The sequence below is a fragment of the Aphelocoma coerulescens genome, chromosome 2 (genome assembly GCF_041296385.1).
Source record: "Aphelocoma coerulescens isolate FSJ_1873_10779 chromosome 2, UR_Acoe_1.0, whole genome shotgun sequence".
NCBI classification, from domain to species: Eukaryota; Metazoa; Chordata; class Aves; order Passeriformes; family Corvidae; genus Aphelocoma; species Aphelocoma coerulescens.
The window spans coordinates 110,474,072-110,498,253 of record NC_091015.1 but is presented as its reverse complement, the minus strand read 5'-3'; the positions used below and the strand labels follow the sequence as shown (position 1 = coordinate 110,498,253).

The following is a 24,182-nucleotide window of genomic DNA, read 5'->3' as shown; positions in this document are numbered from 1 at the left end:
TTTATTTACTCAGAAATAAGGTGGGAACAGATGAGTTTGCAATTTGATTTAGCTAGATAACCACACAGGGTCAGAATTATGTTTCTCTAATGCTGTAAAAACTCATTCTTTTCACCCCACATTCAGTACCTTTTCATTATTTTCCAGAAATTGATTTTAGAATAAAAGTAACCAATAAAACTGAAAAAGTACACCTCTGTGTCTCTTTCTAAAGCTTTGTTGGCACAGATATCCTGTTTCTTCAATGAAGAAGTGTCTCACAGTGTTGTCAGTCTCTATTTTTATCAACCCATCGATTTTAGTTCTCACAGAACTGAAAATTGTAAAAAGTTCTTAAATATTGACTTTTTTTTTAATATATTAGCAATTCCTTTTTTTCATTGCAATTAAAAGAACTGGGACCTTTTATTTTCACAATCTTTAATCTATGTTAATCTCTTTTAATCTGTTAAGAACCAGTTAATAATAACTTGTTAACAGAAAGTATTGTCAATGACAATTTTCTGATAAATATCCATTAGTACCTGTTAAGTACCCGGTTTGTGCTATAAACATAAATTCACTTTGCTATTTTTTCTTTTGAAGTCTGAGAAGTATTTAATAAAGCCTTAACAAAAACTTCTATGTAGTTGTCTCTGAAGAATAAATCAGTTCTCAGGTAATTACTTTATATGACTTAGAAATGTGTCTTTTTGTTGATGTATTTAATTCTCCCTATATGTGGATTTGATGAATGAATTCATAAAGTTATCCTAAAGTAAGGTTACAGCAGTGGCAATAAAAGATAATATTTCCCTTAAGACTGTTAACTGTGACCACAAGAAAAAGATTAGCATGAAAACTTAAAAATCTTTCCTCTGGTTATGAGGATAGCAGTATGTAGTACTGAAGACATACTTTAGAACTTCTTCAGTTTAATGAATATTCATTACAATACTTCTAAATTGTAAACAGAGTAAAAACATGCCACTTTTCATCTTTTGGAGAAGAAAAAGTGAACATTGACATTGTCAATCCAAAATCAGTCTCAATCTTATTTAAAACATTTTATTTTTTAATATTATTTTTCCATAAATAGCAGGAAAATAATAAGAATTTGTTACCAGTTACTGTATAAAAAAATTACCTATGCTTTACTTTTTTAAAGGTACATTTGATGAAAAATTTACTGTCTTGGTTATTTTCTTTTCGAATTCAGATATTTAACTTTATGAAACATGGAAAACATACACCTTGGACTGATTTCTAAGGTGCCCACCTTACTCTGAGGTGAAGCCATTAGCCTCACTCAGCAGAAAACAGGGGGTTTTAATCAGAGTATTCTAGTCCTCTTTGTTTATTTTCCTTTTTTGGTTATTCTTCCTCCTACCCTGAACCTCCCAGCTGGAAAGAATGCAGTGCAAGAATTCCACTGAATGGGGAAAAAGAGAGCGACTAGAAGCAGAAAAACAATATTTGGAAGAAGAAACAAGAAAACTGAAAATGCAGGTAAAAGAAATTCAGGAATTTCTGGAGATGAAAAAAAATAAAGGATCAGTAACTAAATTGAGTTTTGATCATTAAAATGCACAGAGTAAGCCAATGATTAGAAATAAGCTTTGTGTATTACTTAATTGGATTATTTGGGGAGCATTCACACCCCAAATTACTATTTCATAATGTCAAAATGTGTCACTAAAACAAAGATTATACAAGACAGAACAGCCCTTGCTGCATCCTAGACCTGAACAATTGGGCCCCAGTGGCTTAGAATTTCTGTAGGGTACAGAAACATAAGAATAAATCTGTTCATTTTTAAAAGGAGCAGGGAGAAATGACAAGCATAACAAGACTAGGAAGCAAAAGTGACGACTGGGAGGGACAGAAGAGCTTTGCTAGCTACAGATTCCTGATGAAGGTCAAAGCAAAAAAACCTGTGAGACAAATCATTTCTCTTTCTTGTTGAACATTGACTCTCTTCTCAGGAGGGAGAACAGAAGGAAGAGCCTATTTCTTATTTTTTGTTTCTCTAAAGATCTGTTCACTTTTAAACCTTATTGTCCTGCTAAAAATGAAGTAATAATTTATTCAGAGATTCTTAACTGAGCATATTTCCTTTATGTTTTTATATGCCAATAACTAAGTAGTAATCCAGAAGGCTCCCACTTTCATTGAGCCTCTGAAAGCTCAAAAAAGAGAAAGCAAAAAAATCCCCAAACCCACCAACCAATCACTAAATACACATATCTGATGCCGAGTTAGATAGTGAGAAACAGCAACTTTTTTTTCTATTTGCCTAAATTACAAATAATTAATTTATGTACATTTGCTGTTGAATAATGGCATTCTGTGTAACTACATTTAGAGTTTAGGTACAATAGGTAATTTCTCTTGGGAAAGACTGAGAGAGAGGTTTTGTATTTGATGTCTGCTTTTAAATGTAATCAAAAGATTTCCTGTGTTTCCATCATGACTAATAGCAAATGAAACCTCATGCATATAAGCCTACCTTTCTAACATATCTTATATAACAAACACTGGGTTTTAACTTTACTAGCATTTATTTTATGATAACATATCCGTATCACATCATACCCTGTCACATCAGTATTTTCTTTATTTATTTGTAATGCAAATAATTTGAGGTTGGAGATATGGCCAGAAAGATGCTCATCTGCTTAGGCATGTTGCTATATTTCAAATCTCCTTTGCTTATATGTCTGTGATGGTTTGTTTATTTGTTTGGTTTTCTTTTAAAAAGCAGTTAGTTGCATAAACTATTAGATATCTGTGATTAATTTTGTTAGTATCAGCTCTCTCCATTAGTAACACACCCCTATATTTGGCTTACAATAACTGCAAAACATGGAATCACAGGACAAGTCAGACTGGAATGGACCTCATGAGATCTTCAGTCCCATTTCCTGCTCAAAGCAAGATCAGCTCCGAAGTTAGAGAGTTGTTCAAGGTTTTGTTCAGTGAGGTCTCAAAAACATCCAGGACTGCATGACCTACTCTGTCAGTGTGTTTGTGATGACTTGATGCCAGCTGATAGTTAAGCTCCCACTCAGCCTCATTCACTCCCCAGCAGTGGGTTGGGGGACAGAATTGGAGGCACAAAATTGAGAAACAAACTTGTGGATTGAGATAAAGACAGATTAATAACTGGGAAGGGGGAGAAAGGAAAAGAAGGGAGAAAAAAAAAAGAAGTGATGCAAAAGCAACCAACACAACCAGCAGACTGATTGTCTAGCCAGGCTCTAAGCAACAGCTGCTTTGGAAAAACCACCACCCCTCTGTCATTGAATGGGAGTCTTCCTTCCCAGGTGGAGGACTTCATAACTGCATAATTTCACAAGGTTCTTGTTGGCCCCTTCTTTCAGCTTTAAGACAGAACTTCTTGATCCCATCTACAGGCAAGGATATTGCCTCTGCCTGCCCCAGCCTCAGAGGGAGACAGCAAGACCTCAATGGGAGCAATTTCCCTGCAGAGCTGTGAATTGAGTCACCTGCTGTGTTTCTCCATTTTAGGCTGGGAACCATGCCGTGTGGTGCATCATCCCCAAGGCTGAGCTGTCTTGCAGTCTTCAGCAGCGTTTCCAGTCAGGTCTCCTTACCAGGGCCTGCCACAGTATCCTAAGCCATACTTCTCACTATGTCCAGGGCTCCTGCCTCTGGCTGCAGAGAGCAAGTGTACCACCATAAATATTCTTCTGTGACACCAAAAACCCATGGACAACATGAGTAAAATTAAAGATCAACAAGATTAAAGCACTGTGGCAAACCCTTGATGAGAAAATGAACTCTCCACAGCTGGAAAAACTAATACAGAAACAGCCTTAGAAGGAAAATTACTCTTTCAGCAAGTTCATCTGCAAGTCAGTCATGGCAATGGAGACCTGATGTGGAGAAGGCAGTAGTTTCTAGAGTTAGCTGGCATATTTTCTAACCTTGCTACTGCTATTAAATGCAAAACAGGTTAAGAAAGGAGAGTTTCTTTTTCAAGGATTCCAGCCTAACTCAATCTAGATGGAACCTGTCTATTTCTTTGTAGAAACATCTTAATGTCACTGTTGAACCTAAATTCTGAGACTGTTTCTGATTTTCTCTAATACTATAAATAATCTGAAAACAATTGCTTTGACTTCTGGTTCAGGACCTTTTTATTTCTGGGATGGTAGCTACAAGTTCAAATAAAATAACATTATAAACAGGGTTAGAGATGTAAAAAAGAATGACTTCTTTAATTTGGGTGATGGTTAGATGTCTAGGTTAGCAAAAATTGAAACTACAGCTAACTAAAGGTCTTTGTGCATCTTAATCTCTTTGATTATGGCTTTGTTTAGCAAGGAGACACAAGAGATATAGGTAATGTTTTGTAGAATGAATCCTAGAGCCCAACTCAGTTGCCTAGTTGCCTAGTTTTTTCCAAAACCTGTGTTTGTGAGATTATTTGGAACATCCATTGTAGTTGTTTAGAACAATATAGTGTTATTAATTGATATATGGCTGATTCATACTTGTAGAGGTTATAAGCAAACAATGGCAACATTTTTTGTTCAATAACAGTTTTAGTAATATTAAAAACATGGTATCAATACACAGAAATTAAATCCTTACATTCTTGTCTAAATGATTTCATGTTGACAGTTATCTCACTCTTTAGTATGTATACATACCTGCATAGGATATAGAATTTCTGCAACCTCTTGCCACTCATAGTAGTAAACCATGTAGATTGAAGTTCTGAATGTAAAATGTAATATTAATTATATCTTGCACAAAATGTGAGTCCTGAATATTATTCTTAGCTTAGTATGTTGGTTCAAAATGTTTCCACATGCAGTTTTTGAAAGGTTAACTTCTGTTGCACAAGATGAGCAGAATTGATGAAACAATTGAGATCAGACATTGTTACTACGCAGTTTTATTGATTGCACTTCTTGAAATGGAAAATACCATTTAAATTAATAGATGTATTATTTGACAAATAGCATGACAACAAATATTAAATGGATCTAACTGTTTCATCTAGGAAGGGATAACATGAAGAAAAAACCACTTGTTGATGGTATAAATCAATACCCAAAACATGATGTTTATGGAAAATATTTTTTTTTCTTGCATCTGTGAATATGACCTTGAAACAAACTTATAAATTAATTTTGAGGAATAATAACTATGCTTTTGTATTATCTCTAATGATTATGGTAAATAGCTGGCTACGAAATATTGAATCAATTGAATATGTTTTGTCATGGACTTGTGCAGAATATTGAACTGTGGAGCTTGTGGATGCATCGACTAATTTTTTCCTTTTTTTAAGTTTAATTTCTATCTTTAATATGATAAGGTTATCATGTTGTTAGGAAAAAAATCCATAGATCCACGGGCTTTGTGAGAGGAGCCTAGGAGCTTCCACATACCCGGCACAACCAGCTCCAGCTGGTTCCAAAAGAAACCCACTGGCCAAAGCTGAGCCAGTGTGAGAGAAACAGCCCTGCAGACACCAAGGTAGTGAAGGAGAAAGGGGAGGAGGTGCTCTGGGAGCCAGAGCAGAGATTCATCTGCAGTCCATGGTGCAGACCAAGGTGAGGCAGCTGAGTCCCTGCAGCCCATGGAAGTCCATGGTGGAGCAAATGGCCATCTTACTGCCCAAGGATGACCCTATGCTGGAGCAAGTGAACTTGCTCTGAAGGAAAGTAAAGCCTGTAAGAGCACATGCAGGAGCAGGCTCCTGGCAGGAATCACAGACTGTGGGGGACCCACTCTAGAAAGTCTGTTCCTAAAAGGATTACTTCATGGAAAAGTCCCATCCTCAACCAATTATTGAAGAACTGTGGCCTGCAGGAAGAAGCCATGCTTGAGCAGTTCATGAAGGATTGTATCCCATGGGAGTGACACCCCTCACTCTGATACAGGGGAACAGCATGAGGAGGAAGGAGAAGCAGAGAAAAGCTGTTGTGGATTGACTCATATCCTGACATTCCCTTCTGTGCATAGAGGGAGGAGGTAGTGGAGAAAATGGGTAAAGAAGTTATGTTGAGCCTGAGAGGAAGAGTGAGAATGAAGAAAGATGATTTTAGTTTCATCTTTGTTTTTAACTATCCTACTCTATTTTTAACTGGCAATATATTTAATTTCCCCCTAGTCAAGTCTATTTTTTCTTGTGAGGTTAATTTATAGAGGAGAGGTGTGAGAGAGCAGCTGGGTGGGCATCTGAAATTCAGCGATGGTCATCCCATCATAGTGTCAGAGGTGTGACATTTCACAGGCAAAAGTTAGTTTTTATGATACAATTTCAATAAGGTTGGTTTTCTTTGTATTTTTAAAATATAGGAGCATTATCCACTGTCTCCTTTTCCTTAGACCCTTTCCTCCCCTAGAAGTGAAAGGGATATTTATTCTTCCTAATTATATGAGTGTCGCGGGTTGGGTTTGTAACCGGGCGGAAACACCAATTTAGTGTAGTGGTTTGGTCCAAAATACTCATTACTGTTTATCTTCTGTGAGATAAGAATTAGGAGAAACGCAAAGCAGGCACCAAACTTGAAAGAATATAAAGAAGTTCATTAACAGACCTAAAAGAAGAAAAGGAAAGAAAAAAAAATTATACCACCTTCAGAACTCTCCTCCTCCCCCCACCTTCCTCCCTTCTCCCACTGACAATGTAAAAAGACAACCCTTAAGATGTTCAGTCTGTTTACCACTTCCATAATAACCTTGTTCAGTCCATTTAGAAAGAGAAGTCTCTTTTTGCTAGTGCTATGAAAACAGTATCACAACGAGACAGCCACCCACTTCCAAATATTGTTCAGTCCATTTAGGAAGAGGAGTCTCTCTGCTTGCGATGTGAGTCCCTTCCCCCGACTTGCAGCTTTTCCCGCAACTGCTTTCAAGGGTCCACTCTTGAAGGTTTTTGGGGTACAATTTTAAGGTTGAGCCGTTCAGAAACAAAAAAAAAACCAGAGGCCCTTCTCCTTCCCTGGGAGCCAAGGGTCTTTCTCATCTTCATCTTTAAGACTATCTCTGGGAGCATCTCTAGGAATTGAGGTTTTTCTCCTTTCCCATTTGGAGCAAAAGTCCTCGTCTGGTTCATCTGTCCCTGTCCAAGCTTCTCATGAAATTACAGCTGCGTCAGCATCTGCCTATCTCAGCGCAGGTGCTTCTGCTTACGAGTTGAACAATGAGGTATTTAATGATGGTTTTCTTATATGCAGAAAATAATTAGCCTACTGTAGCCATGAAGTCTTTCTAACAGTATCACTGTGTAAACTCTAATTTTTATGGATATAAAATTTTGGTGTGGGAATAGGTACAATGTGAATGACATTCTTCCTTACTTTAACTAAAAAAACCAAAACGAAACTAGTAAAGGCTGTAAGACTAAATTGCTGCTCCCTAAGTCTTTTTAGTCGAATAAGAAATCAAAGTTCAAACATTCCTTTCTTTTTAAGGTCTAGAAAAATCAAGTTAACAAAAATTTCAAAATAAAAAATCCTCTGTCTCTGCACGTCTCTAAAGAAATTGTCATAACACAACAGTACTTGCTTCCAGATATATCTTTTAATAAAGGGTAGACCACTGCACTAGCACATTTTTGATGAGAGACAGCCTTATTACTCTGAGCTCCACAGAAATGTATCACAAGTTATTAATTAGAACAGGTTTTGCAAGTACAGTTGAGAAATCAAATTTAAGAAGTGGTTGAGAAAAATAAATGGAGCAAGATAAGATGAAAAATGCTACAGCTGCACAAACATACCTTTACATTTTGGTTAAAAGACACAATGTGGCTTTAAGGCAGATTCTTTCATCATCCCCACTTGAATTGGCATTGCTTTAATTCAGAGTGATTTTGTGCACATTAATTCTTTCTGAAGGAAACCATGTGGGAAGTTCTGCTTCAGGTATTTACAGTCCTTGCTCCAAGCCCTGAGAGAGTGGATATGGCTGGAGTGTTGAGAATTTTTGGGATGGCTTAATGCCACATGTGCATTAAGGGCCACAGGAGCAGGAAAAATCTCAAGTCCTGTGTTTGTGTGTGGGGCTCAGCACCTGCTGTTGTGGTCTGTTTACCAGCTTCTGCTGTGCTGACTTAGTGGTGTGAGTAGGGAAAAATGGAAAAGGGATTGCAAACTGTTCCCTTGTCAACAGTGAGCACAGTAGACAGGGATCTGTCTGCACACTCTCTGAATGCCTGTGGAGTGCCAGATGTGTTTTGAGAAGGCACCACAGTACAGAGGAGGAGTTTTATAATTGGCCCAGATGAGAGGAGTTTGAATACTAAGGGCTTATATTAATTGCCATGTGTTTCGTCGCTGGTTTTGTGTCACAGATCTCTTGAACTGAGGTTTTAATATATTTTTTACTCTTCATCCAAACAAAACTTGAGAGGAGACATAATTATGGTATTATTGTTAAACCTTTTGATATTCATCTAGCACTGTTCATCCAGTGGAGAAATATATTTGTTTCAACAAAAACCACTGGGGCTGGTTGTTGCAATGATAAAACAGTACAGGCTGCACAATTTGCTCCCTTAATGGATTTCTAAAACACAGTATGTTTTGTCAGAATTACGACATAGAGTACAGTTGTTTTTGTATGATTTTTTTCTAATTACTTTCTGGTGAATTACTCATTTAAGTTCCTTAGAAAATCTACTACATTGTAGAGCTAAAACTAAATAAAAATAGAGTTTTACAGATGTGTTTCCTCTAGCAAATTATGCTGGTGTTTAATAAAAGCAAGGGGAAAAAACATTACTGGATTACAAACTGTTATGGATCAACACTCAGCACTGTACTTTTTTTCACCGATTTTTTTCCAGTTTTAAAGATATTTAATTCAGAATTCCTGACAAGAAAAGCTGAAAGTCCAAGAACAGATTTAAAAATTTATCTCTCTTTTGCATTGGACTAGTGGTATAACTTTGAGAGCATTAATATGCTTCAAATTTTTCATTTAAGTTCATTATTTTATCTCCTATTTTCTAACCTTGAATGGGCCTGTAAATTGTAATGATAAATTTTTCAAAGATTGTATGAATATTTTTTAATTACACATTTTATAGTGACGATGGAAACCAGAAAAGCTGTAAGTTTTGTTGATGCATGTGTATAATCAGCTATTCTATATTGTATTCTTTCTTCTCCCTGTTTTTCCAGCCAGTTGGGAAAGAGTGCTTTAAAATGCCAGTTGTCTTTTTTATTTTGGCAGAGTAGCACGAGAGTATTTGCATGCCATCAGAATAAAAGTTCGTCTAGTCCTATATCCCATTTCTGACATTGGCCAAAAATGGGTAGGTATGGAATATTTACTAAGAGCAGCACAGGAATAATGTCTCAGAGAACTGTCATGGCTTCTTAGCAATTCATGTCTCAGAAGTTTCCAGAATGAGATCGGTGGTTTTAAACTCTAATATTTCTTACTGAATAATTTTTTCGGTAATTTTTTAAAATTATTTTTGAACACATGTAAATTTTTAACATCCACTGTGCCCTGCCATGAAAAATTATAAATTTAGCTGTACATTAGGTGAAACATTTACTCTGTTTGCTTTAAATCTGCTTTTACATTTTCATGATACTAAAACAGAAAATTAATTCAGTTCCCTCTTTCTTCACACCATCACTGATATGATCTTCCAACACCATGGAAACTGCTCAATTATTCCTCTCTTCTTTCCCTTCTCGCTTATTTTTTCCTAATTTAGTAAGTAAGCATTCCAGCATGTAAGGGCTTTTTTTTTATGCCAGCTAAGCTTCTCTAAGAATCACTGCAGAAGACCTTTGTTAAATGCCATTTGAAGGTCTGCCTAGACCTCTGATCTAGAAGAGACAATTTATTGACTCATTCAGAAAACTGGCATAAATTAGTAAGACATAAGATTTTTTGTATAAAAATTGTTTTCATTCTTCTTCTATAAATCACATGTGCCCATGCCTCATCTTACTTGTAATTAAGAATGTCAATATTACTTCCATAGTTTTTATACCCTCTTGAAGCATTTTAAAAATTGTTCTCATGTTAGCTGTTTTCTAGGCTTTTTGAATTCCTTAATGTCTGGTATCTAGTCCCAGGATTTTTTTAACTATCCAGTTTGTCTGTTTGATTTATGACAATGTTCAGTTTGAGACAGATCCTCTGGTGTAACCCATATGTATATATATAAAATATGGGTACAGAATTATTTATTTCCATGCTTCTCCCAAGTGAATACAGAGGAAATTCAAGTAGCTTTCTTGTTTCCTGAATTTTTGATCTTGTTTATGTAACAGTCAAAAGACTATGAGGTTTCTTGTTGTTGATTTGTTAGAAAAAGGATTAATAATAGTTTTTATAATTTCTTCAAGTTGTTCCTCATATCCTACTTGGCCTCTCTTAGTTATCTTTACAAAAGTACTGCCAGATTTTAAGACCTATTTTTCCCCTTTGTAAAAAGATAGTTATGCTATCCATGTAATATCATATTTTATCTAGTTCCCTTATGAAATAACCACAGTAGACCCTACTCCAGAATATATGTATGAGAAACTGATTTGACTTTCTTCTGCTCTATTCTCAGACTTGAATGTGTTTTCAGATTATTTCCAAAATCTGTAATAAGATAAAATTCCAATCTTTAATTCTGTTTTTTTCCTGCATTTTATTTATTTCTAAAATATTTTCTTGACATTATTGCTGTTGATAGAAGGTCAGGAATTTTACTTTTTTTTTCTTTTTGTCTCATAATTAAGTTGTCATGGGAAATGTTCTTCCAAGTGTGCTGATACTCTGTTCAAGTTTCACTCCTTTAAATTCAGCCTGTCAAATCTGATTAATCAGTGATTAATCTTTTCAGTTAGAAAGAAAATTTGGCCATGTGTGGAATATCTGAAAGCTTGTCTCAGTTGGCAAGGTACTTCCTACAGTTACTGAATATTTGAAAATAGTTCCTCTGATTAAATTTCTACTTCTTTGAAATAGCAGACTTTTGAATTCACTTGTTGCAGGAAGAGGAGTTGGACTTATCTTCGTGGGGGCCTTCTAACTCAGGATATTCTGTGACTCAAATTCCTGTTGCTGTTCTACCGGGGATGGTGAGAAAATGACACAGAGAAGTCCGGAAGAATAGCACTCTTTATTAACTTACAGACTCGTTTATATGACTTGGTTCACTAGAATGGCTAAGGCCATTGGTCCCTTGGCAATCCACCTCCCAGAGTGATTGGCTAAATGCTACGACATCCATTTTCTCCAGTGTACCATAACAAGACTCTGCAAAACAGGCTACAGGTGTTAGATAAAGTCTTGGTTTACAAAAACCTCTTACTGTTTTCAGTTGGCTTGCATGAGAAAGAAAACTTTCACAGAATACTCAGAAAGCTGGAGAGTTTCTCTCCTTCTAGCTTTTCAGTATCCACAAATTCCTTTATAAGAAAAATTTTAAAAAATTTTAAAAGGTAAGGAGAGGCTAATTCAGCCTTCAGTTTGGGGCATCTTTTAATAGTCTTGGAAAAAAAATGAAAGGAATTGTCCCTCTGCAGTATCTCTCTTAAAAATGCATGCTCATGGATTTGAACATTTTTGACATTTGGAAATTTCAGTTCTTTAAACAGTCAACAGTAGATGCTTGGAATATCTTGTACTTTGCTTGCTGTGCTATGCATACCTATTGTTTTCAGAACAGCTATCTTGGGTTATTATGTTCATTGAAGAGATTGTGGCTCAGTTGTCTCTGATCTGTCCTCCCCCTTTCTAACCCTTTTAGCCAAGTTTGTGTGAAAGACGTCTCTTTGTAAACCTTCACAATGTTTCTTACTCCTTCTTTCTTTCCTTTTCCTTCTTTTCATCCCTCCCTCCTTCCCTCTCTTCCTCCCTTCCTCTCGTTCTCTTTCACTTATTTATCCCAGTATATCCAGTTTATGAAGTGGGGCAATGCAAATCTCATAAGGTTTAACAAGACCAAGTGTGAGGTGCTGCACTTGGGTCTGGGAAAACTCCAGTATCAACACAGGCTGGGGATGAACAGGTTGAGAGCAGCCCTGCTGTGAAGGACTTGGGGGTTGTTAAGGTCCGGTTTAAACCCAGAAAAGCAAAGAAATCTAAGTGTCTGTGCATAAACCGGACAGAACTTAGAAGGTTCAAAATATTCCCAGAAACGAGATTAAAACCAAATGAGGTTACATGTTGATGCCAAAAAATTGATGTATTTTATTTAATAGTAGAGAGGAAAAGAGAAGGAAAGAGAAAAGAAAGAGAGAAAGAAATGGAAGAAAGAAGTGGGGGGGGGGAGAGGGAGAGGTGACAGGGGTTAGGTGGAAGCAGATCACCCATCTGAGGGTCCCAACGATGTCTCATTGCTCTGTTCCATCTGGTCTTCTGGTGGTGAGGGTCCCCCCTCGCCGCCGTGGCCACGCCGCCACATGGCACCACACCACACACCAAAGAGTACAGAATCCTGTGGATTAATATGCGCTTTGGGCCAGGTGGGAACACCCATGTCTCCCCTTGCAGGGGCCAGCTTGACACTGTCCCTTGCAACACTGAGGGTTTGTTGCATCATCTCAGGTGCTCTGTGCAGGGTCTGGGGACCCTTTTGAGGGGGGCCCCTGTGATGGGCCATGTCACCCCCTCCTGCTGTGGATAAGCTTCTGCACCCCCTGGGTGAGGACCCCTCAGGTGGGCTCCTCTGCACAGTGCAGGATGGGCGGTCACTGCACCTCTGACCAGAGGCCTTTCCAAGATACCCAAAGCCTCTCCTCCCCCCACCCTTTGGTGCAGGGGGTCTGTGCGAGCCTGGCAGCTGATAGCCCTGGGGCTGTGGTCTCCACCTTGGAGGTGTTAAGCTGTTAAGCTTGTACTTAGTGAATGTCCTGAGCCCTGAGTTGTTTATCTTATCTTCATCATCGAGCAGTGTAAGGCCTCAGTCAGGGCCTCATTCAGGGTGCAGTAGTCTTCTTTGAAGCTTTTGTAATACAGTTTTAAAAGTCCTTCAAGAAAATGTTTAAGTCATAGACTGTTATATTTCAGTCTCTGACAGAGGTGCAGGTGGATGAGAGCCTGGGCATGCCCCAGCAATGTGTGTTTGGTGCCTAGAAGGCCAATTGTGTCCCGGGCTGCATCCAAAGCAGAGTGGCCAGCAGGGCGAAGGAGGGGATTCTGTCCCTCTGCTCTGCTCTGGTGAGACCCCACCTGGAACGCTGCATCCAGCTCTGGGGTCCTCAGTATGAGAAAAACATTGACCTGTTGGAGCAAGTCCTGAGCAGGCCATCAAGACGATCAGAGGAATGGAGCTCCTCTTCTGTGAGGCACGGCTGAGAGAACTGGGTTAGTTCAGAGTAGGAAAAGAGTAGGCTCAGGGGTGCCTAGTTGTGGCCTTCCAGTATCTAAGGTGGGCCTATAAGAAAGATGGGGAGGGACTTTTTACAAGGATGTGTAGTGACAGAAGAAAGGGGGATGGTTTCAAAGTGGAAGAGTGGTTTAGATTAGATATTAGAAAGTAACTCTTTATTATGAGGGTGAGAAGGCACTGGAACAGGTTGCCCAGAGAAGTTGTGGTTGCCACATTCCTGGAAGTGTTCACGGCCAGGTTGGATGGGGCTCTGAGGAACCTGGTCCATGGCAGGAGATTGGAACCACATGATGTTTAAGGTCCCTTCCAACCCAAACCATTCTATGATTCCATGACTATATGGAAAGAGTAATCTAAGTCTAATTGGAAATAGTCTGGTATTTCTTCATTAGGTCTTATATATTAAAAAAATAAAAAGGGGGGGAGAAAAACATGTCATGGTTTAAGAATTTCATAAAAATTTAATCCTGTGCCAAAGAAGAGAACAGCAACAACAGCTTTTATTTTGTTATTAGTTAAAGTAATTTTGTCAAGAGATTTCTTAAAAACAACACTTATTTGTGCACATTGGAGACAGATAGTCCCCTAATAGCATAAATACCTATCTATAGATCTGAATGCTTCTTGTCCTACCTCATCTCTTCCCATGTGCTTTGCTTTTCTCAATTCAGGAATATTGACCTCTCTGTCTTTCTCTGTTCCATAAAATTTGTCATGAAGGAAAATAATGTTTTTGTAAGATAACCAAATTTATTTCTCTACCCAAATCAAAATCCTTTTTTCTGTTTTTGTTTTTTTTTTTAATTTTTTTTTTTAAGATGCTTAGACCAGAATTTTATTTGTACTTAATGATGCTAAAGGTGTTCCTTTGTTGTAGCCTAAAACTGCTCTTCTTAATGCAAAAACATTGTGTCAGAAGATCCTTTTTTTTTGATAAGGGAATAATATCTAATATTTATTGTCTCTTTGCTTAATTATAGTTGGGAACTGAATATGTTAAAAAACAATTTCTAAACATTCTCAAGCTGTGTTGTCATATAACATAATTGCAAAGGAAAATAAATAATCTTCAACGTTATTTATTATCTACATGCAGAAATATCAATCATGAAGTCATTTAGCAGGAACTCTTAGATACCATAACGAATCCTTCCAGCCATATATCTTACCAAGGATATGATAGTGTACTATATTTAATACACTGCTGTACATCTTGCTTAAGCAGGTCGTAGAAACCCTTACAAATGTTATCTTAGAAAATATTTTTCTGTCCTAGAGTTTGCAAGAGGTCCTTGTAACTTTGCAAGTGATTAGTTTGTGGTGACTGCTTTTTTGGTCAGTGTTGTATAGATATGTTAAGTATTTGGAATCCAGAATTCCTCTTATGTGGAACTACTGTAATTTTTGTGTCAGCATCAAAACCAGTATGTTAACCTCTACCCTAGTATGTCAGAGAGGCACTTGTTCCCTAAGGGAAGCAAAGCCAGCAGCTGAGCAGCAGTCACTTTTGGTTTCCAGCACAGCTTTTTGTACAAGCTTTATTTAAGGTCCTTTCTAAAGGGGGAGCAGAGGCATGCCCTCAGCTATCCGGTCTCTAAATTGGCCCAAAGCCCAGGCAGCCAAATATCTGCCCTTAGAGCCCCACTGTTCATCACTCAGTATCAAATGACTGTATCTGAATTAGAACTTGGCTAAGATGCTATAAAACAGTTGAACAAGAATAGTTTCAGCCCAGCCTAATTCACCAAAATATTAAGTTCCTTCTGTTCAGGTTGATTAAATGTGAGCTGTTGTTTTTGGTTTTGCTTTTTATGGTTTTTTTTGTTTTGTAGGTTTTTTTGTGGGTGTTTTTTTTTTTGTCGTTGTTTGGTTTGCTTTGGTGGTGTTTTTTTGTTTGGTGCATTTTGGTTTTATATTATTGTTTTGTGCTTGTTCATTGCTCCAGTAAATTCATCAATTAATAACTTTTATGTCATATTGAAGGTCAACACTGGTGATTGCTGACCTTCAAATGGAAATGACTGTAATCGGCTCCTGTATAGTTGAGTGGAAATACCTTTTACCAAGTCTAATGGCCTAGAACTGATAAGTTTAAATCAATTACTCTACATTCACACTCTTGTAGTTTTATGATTACTAGGTGTAAAGGTATCTGCAGTTCTGAATTGTCTTAGACATTTACAACTCATCACACGACACATCATGATTGAAGAAGGTGCTTTTTCGTGAGAAGTAATATTTCCAGCTAACTAAGTGGAAGTGAATGCTTTTGGCAGTTCTGCATCCCTGGCTCCCATGGTATAAGGCAGATCAATTTACATGAAGAATATTGTTGGTAAAATCTGAAAGGTCATGGTACTCAGACATACATAATAGTCTGCCTTCTGAAAAATCAATCTGTTTGCATTGATTAGGTGAAGAAAGCTATTGATGTTTCTGTTTGTTTCAGAAACTGATGGTTGTGCTGAGAGTAAACTTTATTTCCACTGACCTTATTGGGACTTCTTAAGTCTAATAAATAAATTATTTTGTTTTGCATACAAGAATAATATTTATGATTTAGAAAATATTGACTCTGTAAATTCAGAAATGTTAGGAAAATGTGCTATAAAGAACATAAGGTCCTAGAGTAAAACAATGAGACATTTTTAAATGTGGAAATTAAATCCCACAATTCTCAACAAAACTTTATTTTGACTCTACTCATCTTTTCTGTTTTCACAACACTCCACTGATGCCTTACGATTTTAGCTTTTATATTTTTTCATATAATATAATGTAATTCTGCAATTCTTTAGTGTAAAACTCTAAACTCCGTATGCAGTGTTAGCTACTGTTCTCCCATTTTGGTCAGACAAAACAATTCCTCTCTAGGCCTGGGAATCAAGGACACCTCACTGTCTCAGGCCCTGAGAAATGTAAACAAAAGTGAGTTGAGGGGAGAAAACTTGGGGTAAATGACCTCATTACCTGAAGTTGTAATTGAAGGATTAACCCCCCAATATGCAAATGGACGAAACTTATAAAAGTATGGAGACCTCTGACCCATGATCCATTTTTGGGTGTAGCCCCTGGGGGGGCTTTGACTGCCCTAAATGTACCTGAAGGCCCTTCAACAAATATTTTTATTCTCTTATTATTTATTGTCTTTTTATTCTCTTAATTTTGTCTAGCCTCTGTTTTCAGGAAGCCTATAAACTATCCAGTTTGTTTTCATCAAGATGTAATGAATGCTTCAATAGTGTAAAAACAAAAATGTGGTTTTCACACTAAAAGATGAAGGATAGTGAAGATAATAAAAAGCTTTGAATGCTTATGGGTTTTTTTATGAATGTATGCAATCTCTAAAATAGGAAGAGAAAAATGTTGAAGAAATTATATGCCCTGACACCACTGTGAATATAATTTAGTATTCTGTTACTAATTGATTAGGTAACAGGGGAGTAGAAAAGATATTTTCTGAATTTCCAGTAATTTTTTCACGATATTAGTTTGTTCTTATCCAAGAACTAATTACTTTGTTCCAAGTGCTTATTTTTCTGACCTGTTTCAGGTCATGAAATTTAGCTTCTAATTTATTTATAAAGAATTTATTACTAGCAACCCAAATACATGATGACAACTCACAAGAGGTTTTCAAGGAGACCTTTCCAAGTGTGTGGTGCTTACTAGCTTCTAAATGCAGATAGGTTAATTTCACTGAACAGTGGATGCAACTTGCACAGAAATGCTAAATCAAATGCTTCAGGATATGCCTATATTAAATTTCATGAGAACCAATCAGGATTGTGTGCATGAAGCAGAAGGTGTGCACTTTGGAATGCTGAAGGTCATATGCCAATCAAACAAAAGTTGAGAAAACTGGAGTTTATAAGGAGAAATGGCTAGAAATAGTTTCAATTTCCTCTTATTTGTCATATGGAAAAATCTCTGTTTTTTCTGTGTAATGAATATAAGATTTGTCTCTAAATCTTGGACGTGATTCCCTAACTTGCATAGAATACTTTGGAATAATAAAGTATGTTCTAGATCATCTTCTATAATTTTCTGAATAGGTATATTTATACCATGCATTTATGTTTTGTCCATTATAAAGATGTGTTCACATACTGAAAAAAAAAATTTAATCAATTGATGAAAAAAAATCAAAAATGTTTATAATCAAAACCATGTAATATTTGAAAAGGAGTTTTAAGAAATATTGGTGTTCAATCTTGTAATCCAAGTGTTCACTTGTTCTTTATATTCTCTAAATTATTAAATGTTTAAATACAGGATATTAACGTCTTTTCCTTATCTTGAAAAGGATATAAAAATTAAACTAATTGTATTAGGATCACTTGTCATTACTTCTATAAATGGTCATACAAAGCTAGACACAGTAAAAATTTTTACTTATTTGGGGCTTCTTGCTTTGAGCCAAGAAGAAAATGGAATTATGCTTTAAAAGCACACAGTCCTAAAAAAAAGATTGTAAACCTGTTTGGATTGAAAGCATATTCCACTTCCATTGGGCTGTTTTATGAAAATGAAAGAGTTGTTAGCTGGTGTGTTGGCAATGTACATTGTATTTTAAATAAACTTTTTGGGGGCTAGAATTGTTCCTGCATAGAAGGTAAAAAGGTCTGAAGAGGGGCGAGACAAGGCAAGTACAAAATTTAGGGATTTTTTTTAAACCTAAAACATTGAAATGAATGACAAAGAGCTATAAAAAATATAGCTATGTTACATACTCCCCAGTAGTATATATGGGATAACAGAATCAGAGATCATAGAATGGTTTACTGTGGAAGAGACCTTAAAGATGATTTAGTTCCAACCCCCTGCCATGTGCAAGGACAATTTCCACTAGACCAGTTTCTTTAGAGCTCCATCCATCCTGGCTTTTCCAGGGATGGGACCTCCAAAACTTCTCTGAGCAGCCTGTTCCAGTGCCTCATCACTGCCACAGTAAAGAATTTCTTCATAATATCTAATCTAAACCTACCCTCCTTCAGTTTGAAGCCATTCCCTCCTGTCCTGTCACTACACATCCTTGTAAAAAGCCCCCCTCAATCTTCCTTGTAGGCTCCCTTCAGGTACTGGAAGGTCACAATTAGGTCACCCCAAAGCCTTCTCTTTTCCAGTCTGAACAAACCCAATTCTCTCAGCTGTTCCTCATCGGAGAGGTGCTCCTTTCCTCTAATCAACTTGGTGGCCTCCTCTGGACTCCCTCCAGCAGGTGGATGTTTTTCTTGTACTGAGGACCCCAGAGCTGGATGCAGCGTTCCAGGTGGGGTCTCACCAGAGCAGAGCAGAGGGGCGGAATCCACTCCCTCACCCTGCTGCCCACGCTGCTTTGGATGCAGCCCAGGACATAGTTGGCTTTCTGGGCACCAAACACACATTGCTGGGGCATGCCCAGCCTTTCATCCACCAGCACCCCCAAGTCCTTCACAGCAGGGCTGCTCTCAATCTCTTCATCCCCTCAGCCTGTGTTGATACTGGAGTTTTCCCTGACCCAAGTGCAGTCCCTTGCACTTGGTCTTGTTAAATCTCATGAGATTTGGATTGTCCCACTTCTTGAGCTTGCCCAGGTCCCTCTGGATGGCATCCCATCCTTCACATGGGTCAACTCAGCTTGGTGTCATCTGCAAATTTCCTGAGGGTGCAATCAGTTCTTTTATCTTTGTCAGTAATGAAGATATTAAATTACTCAGCTCCCACTACAGATCTGTACAGAAAATATCGTTTGGTTTTATAAATATAAATAATAGAAATAGAAACAAGAATGTTTTGTAGTGGTGGAGAATCATAGGAAAATTGTGAACCATCCAGTTCATAGCATGTTCCAAACTCAGGCACATTGATGTGAACTCAACTTTCTTACACCTTCAAGCAGTAAATCATCATAATAGCAGAATCAGAAGTGGTTTACAGAGGCTATTTATGAACATTAAAATAGATAGTATGCAATCACTTATCTACCCATTGTGATCTCTAACCTACCTGATGTATTTTTCTTTTAACACAATAATTATTATAAATTATGATGTTCAGTATCTTAAATTAAATGAGTGGTCTGTGTATAAACTACTGAGCTCTGGGTTTGAACTAGTGAAAGCAGGCTGATAGAGTCCAGCTTGGATGTGCATGTAGGCTACAGTATTTCCTATCCACCTTTGAACTGCAGACAAAAGTTATGAATTTGTATTTTTCTTATTCTTAAACAGTGCTGCTGGGCTAAGGAACTTGCACTGGAGTATTTGTTCAGTTTGGTTCCAGAGAAAGAGGAGCTGTTTCATAAGATCAGCTAAATTGATATTTAGAAATGCCACCCGTGATATGGTGGCCTTTTCTAATATATCCCAAGGTAAATATAACCTTTCACTCAAAATTTTTGTTGTTGAAATTATGTGGTTATATAGTCTGTTTCTTATTTGGAGTCTTTCGTATTTAAATAATTTCACAGAAAAAAATCATTGACTTTGTAAGCAGATTTACCTTTTTTTGCCTCTCAGTATCATTGATTTCTATTTATATATATGGTAGATGTCATTAGCATGGTAGGAAATCGTTGAGCAGAATTTGAATGTTTGATTGAACAATTCCCACTGAGAATGGGAAAAATGGGCCTTAGACTGGGCAAAAAGGAATTTTTGGTGTGAGAAACATATGGGAAGTGGTGGAAAGCATACACACTAAATCAAAATTTTTATGATATGCTGCTGTCTTTCTATGCATGGTACTTAAAAGCCAAGAGGAATGCTGTAATAGTTTCACCTTTAAATTTTTTAATTTTATTGTGTATTGTGTCCTTAACTTTTGCACCAGCCTGCTGCAAAACTATCCATAATTCCCCAGATGACACCAGCAAATGTTGACAGGAAAATTATGCTGCTTTAGAATAGTCCTCAGGTAAATTGCTCAGGAGACCTGTCAGAAATGCCTTACTGTTCTCATAGCACACATATTAGAGTTACCTTCTGGGTGATCTGGGGGAAGAAGAGTGCTACATTATTTCTTTTCAAGATCAGAAATAGAAATATTACCCTGGCTTTAGATGTGCTCTGAAAATTGCTTATTATGAATTCTTTCCACCACACTGTACTAACTAAATGGCTTTCAGGAACATATCAAAATTATACAGTTTTGGGGTGTTTTTTTAACCATTTGTGCCAGGTAGCATTTCCATGTAATTACTGCAGAGATCTATTGTTCACAAAAAACCCTCCAGTGGATCAGTGAGACAGAAAAGCTAAACTATAAAGTAAGAATAAATTAATGTATTACTCTAATATGATGTGCTAATGTGTATCTAGGACAAATGTATGAAATTGCTTACGCAAGTCAGTAAGATAATCTAGCTGGGAATGTCGCTTTTAACTTTTCCATATGTATTAAACATACAGCAGCTGTGTGGAATTGGTAAACTGAGCTAGATTAATGTATGCATTAGATATATATGATGACATATTGTCAGAGATTGAAAATAGCTCGTGCACCAAACATTGAAAGTTTTGTTCATGACAAAGAGGCAACCGAAGAAGCCTCTCTGAAGGTGGGACTTTGAACTGAAAGTCAAACTGTTGACTAGATAAAGCATTGTTCAGTCATCTCAGGCTGAGGGAAAGGTTTGCATCCACAAAAGGCCAAAGCCACCAGCTGCAACTATCCCCGGCTGAGTTTGGGGTGGGGGAGAGCACAGCTCACAGAAGCCAGGTTTACACAGACTCCCCCCACCGAGGGGGGAGGAGGAGGTTTTGGGTGCATGGTGCAACCTCTGGTGAGAGGCAATGAACACCCATCCTCCATTACACAAACTGGCCCAGCTGTGGAACCCCCAACCCCACAGGGCACATCCACGGGACTTTCACGTGAGAGGCTTGGCCCCACAGGGCTGCATGTGGGGCAACAGACCCAGAGTCTGCTGTGAGAGACTGACCCCCACCCCAGGGGGACATGCCTGGACATTGCTACCTGGCTCAAGGGTATATAAACCCATCAGATTCTGTGCTTTTTGGGGGAGACCTTCACCACCAAGAAGACCAGCTGGAGAGGATCAATGAACATCGCTGGGATCCATGGAGTGGTGATATTTTCCTTATTCTGTCCCTGTCACTCATTCTGTCCCCCCACCTATTTTCTACTTCTTTCTTTCTTTCTTTCTCTCTCTTTCTCTCTCTCTCTTATTTACCATCAAATAAAACCCTTACTATTGTCACTGGCATATGGTCTCGTTTGCACCTTAATTCAGGCAGAGGCATTTTTAAGAACCTTAAAACTGGATCATAACATTTATGGAGGACCCTATTAACAGAAGGACTGTAACTGGCAAAACTAATGGCATTTTCAGTGTGACAGCACCCTTCTCAAGATTTAGTAGAAGGCTGCAATAAAAAACAAGCAAACAAAAAACATACTGGTATTTTATGTTAAGGCGTTCCTATCTCTTCTCTCCCCCACCCACAGAAATTATGTTCAAGTGGCATTCAGAGGTCTTGTTCATAGATATTTGGAAGGGGTCTTGTTCAAAATACAAATCTTGAATGGATTACAAAATTTCCTAACTGAAAACCTGTGGATTCAGAGCAGGTCCATTATGCTGATCAGCTTCATAAGACTTGGGCAGTGGTGCCCTGATTTTGGGAAAATGTAAGTTGTGTTGCAGTGCTCTGCATTGTTGGTTTGACCACACAATGTAAATCTGACATGAGAAAAAAGTATTGCATATCCTGAATGTGCTACCATCTGTGTACTTCATACCCTATAGATCTGACTTGGAAGTTTTGATTTGTTGTACTCATTTGCTAAGTAGGATGTCTGTACATGTTGCTGAACACTAGAGCAGTACATCTACCTGAGAAAGGTAAACTGACAAAACCAGATTTTTGCTGTGTAGCTTTCCTACTCTGAATGCCCTGCCCTCCCTCCTTCCTCCAGCTTTATATGCTGAGCATGACAGAGTATGGGATATCTCGTTGGCCAGTTGGGTTCAGCTGTCCCGGCTGTGTCCCCTCATAGCCTCTTGCCCATTCCCAGTCCCCTCACTGTCAGGGCAACATGAGAAAAAGCTGGGATGTTGTGCAGGCACTGCTCAGCAGTAGCTGAAACAGCTAATGTTACAAAACTGTTTTGTTCAGTAATTCAAAACACAGCATCGTAGGAGCTGCTATGGAGAAAATAGACTCTCTGCCAATGAAATAAGTACAACCACGAAATATTCCTTCAGATTACACTGATCTCTTTTTTTAAGGATGATTTAATGCAGTATTAGTTTGCTTAAAACGTGACATCACTTGTCCATCTAAAGCATCTCTTTCAATAATTTATTTTACTTCTCTATTTTGATAGAATGTAGGCAATAAACAAAAAGGGTGGATGAAACTAAACTATGTGAACAACATATACTTAATTATGTTTATGGGAAAACTCTCATTATGCATTTCTAATTGGACGTTTGCTTCTAACAGTTTTGTCAGATATAGAGTCACAGCCTTTAGAACAAGATCTTTTAGCTATAATCTGGAGGTGGACCAGGATTCCTGTACTCATCTTTATTAAAGAATAAATGTTCCATCTGCTCTTTTTTTGTACATAACATATGGTGACAATAACAAAGTAATAACACCTAAGGGAAAAAGTACTCTGTGCATCTAAGGATGGCTGCATAACAGTGTGAGATTCTGTTATTATCATTCCATTACAATATGTTAGAGAGGCAAAAAATGTATTTTATTGGTCTCCATCTATGGTGTTTGTGGTAATATCATGATCACATTGTAGTAACATGAGAAATGTTATGATATGAACAGGAGTGGATTAGAAATTGGCTGGTATAATAATTCTCGTTGATTCAATCTTAGCAAGGGCAAGCTAAAGGAAACAGAGACTAGTAAATTCATATATTACTATTTAAATAGCAAAATGCATATTTATTTGACATGTTTATTCTAACCTGTTTGAAGAGTAATTCTATCCTGAGGTTCCTGATTCACCCAAAAACCCTTTTCCACCACATCAAAAATTCCAAGCTCTTAATAAATAATTGAATGGAGCATCTCCATTGTCACTTCAGTATAAATAAATTTTATGTTCACAATATAACACAAAAAATGTTGAAAATACTGATTAAATGAGCCTGATACTGGGGGGTGGGGGTAGAGGAGGGGAGCTGAAATTTTACTTTCATACCAGTAAAAATAACAATTTTTTTTTTTTCTGTCTAAATTTTGTATTTTGAAAGCCTAACAAACCTGAGAGTGGTAAAGAGAATTTACAATAAAAGTTAAAATGAGATTTTGGCTAGCTCTTAATTGGCTTCCTTTCCTATTTAGCAATTCCTCTGTGATGAAATTTGTCGTTTTTTAAATTATTGTCTCTAATTACTTGACCATATTTCAAGATTCACTTTTTCAACATAATTCCTTCTTTGTTTGCCATAGTTCTGCCTTAGTTGCAATGTCAGCATTTCCTTACAGGCACTTATGTCTAGAAGTAAGATTGTTTCTTCTGTAGTCAGGATTAAGAAAAAAAGAAAACTGCTGCCAATTATTGTGCTTTGTGGTGTTTTAGATTGTTTTTTAAAATCTTTTTATTCTTTGCCTGTCTACCATCAATGTAAACAGATTCTATGAAATACCAGTAAGTAATTAGAGTTCAGCTCTTTTATTTCAGTTGCTACTTCATTATGTGTCAGGATCATTCAGACCACTTAATGGTTTTTTTTTCTTACAACTGAGCTCTGGAAAGGCATTAAATACCATCTCTTCCCGTTTTTTGAGGGATAGGCAGTTGTCATGCAATGCACTTTTTCTGTAGGTGTGCAAAATTCTTTTTTACATCTCAAAATCAGAAGACTGGAATAAAGCAGAAAACATCTGGT

General features: G+C 37.4%; 1 protein-coding gene across 4 annotated transcripts in view; it reads left to right on the top strand.

Annotated features, from left to right (window-relative positions):
* The window catches only part of CCDC102B (coiled-coil domain containing 102B), a 147,411-nt gene that overhangs the window by 43,476 nt on the left and 79,753 nt on the right, over positions 1 to 24,182 (top strand). For 2 of the 4 annotated variants that reach the window (XM_069005929.1, XM_069005928.1), the window contains 2 exons: positions 1,384 to 1,488; positions 3,511 to 4,367. The exons of 1 other annotated variant lie outside the window; for it this stretch is intronic. In XM_069005929.1, the coding sequence (XP_068862030.1) occupies positions 1,384 to 1,488; positions 3,511 to 3,684 (279 nt within the window). In that variant the 3' untranslated portion in view covers positions 3,685 to 4,367. Of the gene's footprint in view, positions 1 to 1,383; positions 1,489 to 3,510; positions 4,368 to 24,182 lie in introns of those variants that run through there. One more of the 4 variants, XM_069005930.1, reaches the window with a different exon arrangement.